At 31.3% G+C, this 2383-nt stretch overlaps 1 protein-coding gene across 1 annotated transcript in view; it reads left to right on the forward strand.

Moving 5' to 3' along the window:
• The window catches only part of LOC119592672, a 12375-nt gene extending 11793 nt beyond the window's left edge, over nucleotides 1–582 (forward strand). Inside the window, exon 5 of the mRNA XM_037941584.1 lies at nucleotides 371–582. Within this exon, the coding sequence (XP_037797512.1) occupies nucleotides 371–492 (122 nt within the window). The 3' untranslated portion in view covers nucleotides 493–582. The remainder of the gene's footprint in view (nucleotides 1–370) is intronic.
• The last annotated feature ends 1801 nt before the right edge of the window (nucleotides 583–2383 follow it).

Consider the following 2383-nt stretch of genomic DNA (forward strand, 5'->3'; position numbering starts at 1 on the left):
ATATCACTTGGAAAGTCACATGACTCTTGTTTTATGTAGAATGTAGTATTTTATATATATTATAGTGTAAGTATATTTTTTTATAATATTCAATATTCAAAAACAGCAAGTGCAATAGCAAATACAGGTTATACTAAAAACTTGGCTCCACTCGTTCACTTGATCTCTCTCTGCACTCTCTTTCTTTCTTGCTTGCTATTATGTAACATATCCATGATTAGTTTGAGTTTGCATTTTCCTTACTATTTAGTCAGTAAATAGTCACAATATGAGAGAGCATCTTAATTTTGCTTCACAAAACTTGTTCGTTACCCTGTATAAGAGAAAGTGATGTGAATCTAATTCATACCATTGTCCCCTCTTCCAACAGAGACAGATACAATGTTTGGAGGAGTTTCTGTGTTCACCAAAGACTCCAGCATTGTCTCTGGCTTGAAAACTAAAAAAAAGTACTCAGGACACACAGCTAGAACCACTTGGCCATACCAATGAAGTTTCCATTTAATGTTTTTCTTATAATTGTAAATAAATCAGTATATATTGATATTGATGCTGTTGAGTAGCAATAAATCTTGTGCATAAGTTTTGTTTTGTTTACCTCCATTAAAAGGTCAGGTATGCAGTTTATTTCAAGATATGATTTTAAAATTCTGGTCATTTACAATGAACTATTAAAAATAGAACATAAATTATGAATGTAACTTTATTCTTTAAGGTTGAACTATATAAAAAAAAGGTACCAAACAGATTATTAATCCATAATTTTATAACTGATTGGCAAGAAAGGGTCTGCAATAAAAGTGCCTTTATATGATGTCCAGCTTTTCCTTGTGACATATTTGAGTTAGTTATCCTTACAAATTTATAGATGGATCAATCATCTATAGTTTTAGACAAACACAAACCTCATATTAAAGACCACTGAGCATTCATCTTGCATCCACTCTACTTTGAATTCATTCATGCTTGTTAGCATAATTGTTTTAGCATCCCGTATACTTTGAAATATGGAATAATAAAAGCTAAAGTACACTGAAGGTTTATTATTTCTTAAAAATGATTATGAATTAAGAATGTCATTAATGTCCTTAGTTTATTATTGCCTTTATATGGTCATTTTACAGCCAGACAGATAGATATGGTTATATATGGTGTTCAATAGCTCCTATATGCAGCAGTTACTATCATTTATTTAGTGTTTTCATATGAAAAATATTAAGTGAATTTTCTTCCAGAAATGAACACAATAATCATATTTCATATTAACAGGCAGAATTACCCTTCTTTATATGACTTCAAACTAAGAAAAGTACATATAGATCTTTTTTTTTTTTTTTTGCTTTATATTGTATGATGTTACTTAAGTACTACACCTTTGTTTATAAAAGTCACTTGCTTTTAAAATCTCACACATGATAAATAGCATGTAATTATCATATAGACAAAAGACAACACTTAGAAAAGAGCCAGACAGAATCATTCACTGAACCTCCTATAGATAAATACAGAACGACTGGTTAGTTCCCTGGTTGTCAGTATCAGTAGATGGACTTGCAGTCAGACATGAAAAACAATTACAGTTCACTGACCCAGTGACTAGACTTCAATGGCTTTGTTTACTCACCCTTTGATTTTAAGTTCTTAGAGGTAGATGATATTTAAAACTGACAGAAGTTTTAAAGCTGATGGGAAATATAAGCTTATCAATCAGGCTGTTTATATGTGTAATAAAAAAAAAGTATATTTCGCAATTGACACTTGTAAACTGTTTTAACGATTGTATAATTAAGAGTATGACCCATAATATGATAACTACTCAACTGATCAATACAGAATTTGTATGGTACCAAGGTTATCTTTTCTTTGAGTGTTTTTTCTTAATATTACTCGTACACCAGTGCAATAATTGTATGTGCATACCATTGCAAACTTTCTGATCTACTAGTGTACAAGGAAGAAAAATAAATTTTCCTGAAATAGAAAATTATGTTACTTTATATCAATAAGCTGCACACAGTATAAAACTTACAATTGTGCATGTGTGGGGGTCAAGATCTTTCAAATGGGTAGGGAGAGGGTACATGTGCAAAAATTGTATGTGCATATCGTTGCAGACTTTCTGATTTACTAGTGTACAAACAAGAAAAATAAATTATCTTGAAATAGATTATTATGTTACTTTATATCAATAAGCTGCACACACTGAGTACAAAACTTACAACTGTGTATGTGTGGGGGTCAGGATCTTTCAAAAAGAGGACCTCAAGCACCAAAGGCATGAGGCCATAACCTAGGGAGTTTGAGGGGGCCAACAGCTTATCAAACAATTTGGAGCAAACTGTGGTACTTTGATGTCAATGTCGTTAACATGACATCAATAATT

Source organism: Penaeus monodon, chromosome 30, assembly GCF_015228065.2.
Source record: "Penaeus monodon isolate SGIC_2016 chromosome 30, NSTDA_Pmon_1, whole genome shotgun sequence".
In the NCBI taxonomy this organism is placed as follows: Eukaryota; Metazoa; Arthropoda; class Malacostraca; order Decapoda; family Penaeidae; genus Penaeus; species Penaeus monodon.